Genomic DNA, 2349 nt, shown 5'->3' with positions numbered 1-2349 from the left:
TAACACGTCTTAGTTAATTTTTTTTCCATAATTTTTGTGTTAATTTTATAATTTTCCATGGTTTTATTAAATACAAATACTAGCTAGAGATGATAGCTCTCATGCATTTTATATCTTCACGAGTACATAGTCAGAAAATCAAACAAACAGATATAATATTCAGTGTAAACAAACTACAATTTATTGAATTGAATCTTGACATTGTCCAATAATCCCGAATTAAGGGATTGGATTCAGCAAAAGAACCCAGAAAATCAAACTGATCATTGGAAACTAAACCCATTACTTGCAACATATTTGTTAAAAAAATTAAAAATAAATGGAAATTGTTGTCGCCTAAACCAATCAATTAAGCTGATTAATTTAGGGCATAAATCGATTGATGTTAGAGGACTATATGGATCTCATTTGAGAGCACATACAGGCCAAAGAAAAAACAAAAAGAACTTATTACTATTGTAATGTTCAGTATTAATTCTATAAAAAAAAGATAGTATTCACGGTTTTCTCTTCAAATTTTTTCGCTCTTCTTCTACCTCCAGCAAGTTCATCATCACTGCATCTGAAGCATCCCTTAATATCTCCGACCAGTCCCTGAAAACGCATAAAATATAACATTTTTGCATTAATTAACCAAAACGATTTAACAATTACTTAAAAAACTAATTATAGTGTGAGAGAAATTTTCAATAGTTGTTAATGATTGACAACTGGTATTTTTAATTTGGTATTATTATTGTTTATAGTTTTATGTGGATGTTTGTGTAGTACGTGATATACGTACCCTTTCAAAGAATCAAAGGTCAATCCAACAGTGTATTTAGCTTCCTCGAGTGCCAAAGAGAATCTCTGAAGGTGTTTAGAGGGACAAGTTCCGTTGTCCTTGACCACAAGCTGCGAAGGTTTCACATCGTAGAAGATTGGCACAACCCTTTTCTTTGACTCCATGAGAAGAGCGAGTTCATGGAGACAAAAATAGGAGTCGCAGTAACGTGGCGAAAACACCGTAACACCCACTTTGCACCCTAGAATGGCCCTGTCGATGTGATCGAACAACCTATCCCCAGGTTTCATGTTCATGCTGTCCAAAAACGACCGCACTTCCATCCTAGTCAAACTGTCGTAGAGCAACCCCGCGATGTTCCTCTTGGTGTCGATGCCACGGTGGTTTATGAACACATCGCATGCTGGACGAGCCAGTTTGCGGCACAACGTGGCTGGCAAATGTTGCATGGCTTCAGCAAGAAAATATTTTGTTTTTGTCTTTGTGATTAGTGTTTCTGGTTTTTAAATGGTGGTTGATAGAGGAAGAGGAGAGGGTAATGTGTGTATATATATATGTGTGGTGACGGGTTTAATTAACGACCAGTTTTATAAGGTTGGGGTTTGAAATTGAATGGAGAAAATACTAGGTATTTGACGAAAAAGAGTAAAAGTGTTTGAAAAATTTGACTGCCGAGAATGCATGTGTTTGGAACTGTGCTTGTCCTTCAAACACGTACTTGGTAACTTTATTTTATGTGTGGGGAATCCTTAACGCAGATCCGCTGACATGGTCATGTCTGGTGATTTTGCCTTGCGTTTTGTGGGAAATTTAGAGGGTTGCTTCCTGTTCTCCCAAAAAACCATGCTAATTGTAATTAGATATAATTAATACATAATCATTAAATGGATTTATTTTCTAGCTCTATATCTAGTTCGCAAATCTGTTAAATTTTTAAAAGGATTTCTTTATAAATTAAATGATTTTAATTGTTAAGGTAAAGTCTAAAAAAATGTAAAATTTACAAAATGATAATTTTTTTAAATATTAACAATGTTTGTCTCTATGTTCAATAGTCAAAAGGAATAATAATATTTAAATTGTTTATATACTTGACATATCAGATTCTTTTTTGTTTTTTCTCAACTCAACCTATATAGCTTCTCTAATAGCATTTGAATCCCTATTTAGTATAGCTTGGTCATCTTTTTCAACATCTTTGTTTTCATCTTCTTTTCCTACATCACAACGTAAGTAAAGAAAAGGTAAATTTATTAATTAAATATATAAGTAACGATTAATTTGTTATAAAATAAAAGAAAATAATATAAAGTTTACCTTGGACTACAAGTTCTTGTAAGCTTCAACATTTTTCAGAAAGGAATGTGCTGGAATATTCCTTTCTTTAATATATATATATATATATATATATATATATATATATATATATATATATATATATCAATTATATATTTATTTTTAAGAATTTTATGTCTTGCATTATGGTGTTTTCCTATCTAATCATATCTTATACATATATAACATTAAATTCACTACAACAAAAAATCTTTAGGCAACAACGCAAA

General features: G+C 31.6%; 1 protein-coding gene across 1 annotated transcript; it reads right to left on the bottom strand.

Annotated features, from left to right (window-relative positions):
- Positions 1-284: 284 nt before the first annotated feature.
- On the bottom strand, positions 285-1278 carry LOC114176028 (TMV resistance protein N). The gene is made up of 2 exons (XM_028060921.1): positions 785-1278; positions 285-594 (listed from the first exon to the last, which is right to left on the bottom strand). Exons 1-2 carry the CDS (start codon positions 1231-1233, stop codon positions 498-500), a joined length of 546 nt encoding a protein of 181 aa, XP_027916722.1. The 5' UTR covers positions 1234-1278; the 3' UTR covers positions 285-497.
- Positions 1279-2349: the final 1071 nt, after the last annotated feature.

This window comes from Vigna unguiculata, chromosome 3 (assembly GCF_004118075.2).
Source record: "Vigna unguiculata cultivar IT97K-499-35 chromosome 3, ASM411807v1, whole genome shotgun sequence".
In the NCBI taxonomy this organism is placed as follows: Eukaryota; Viridiplantae; Streptophyta; class Magnoliopsida; order Fabales; family Fabaceae; genus Vigna; species Vigna unguiculata.
Note: the sequence above shows the minus strand (reverse complement) of the source record. Positions and strands in the feature narration are given on the sequence as shown.

Coding starts and splice junctions, on each gene's coding strand:
- LOC114176028 (XM_028060921.1), bottom strand. CDS start 1,233: ATGCAACATTTGCCAGCCACGTTGTGCCGCAAACTGGCTCGTCCAGCA. Junction 595..784: donor ACCTTTGATTCTTTGAAAGG/GTACGTATATCA, acceptor ATGCGTTTTCAG/GGACTGGTCGGAGATATTAA.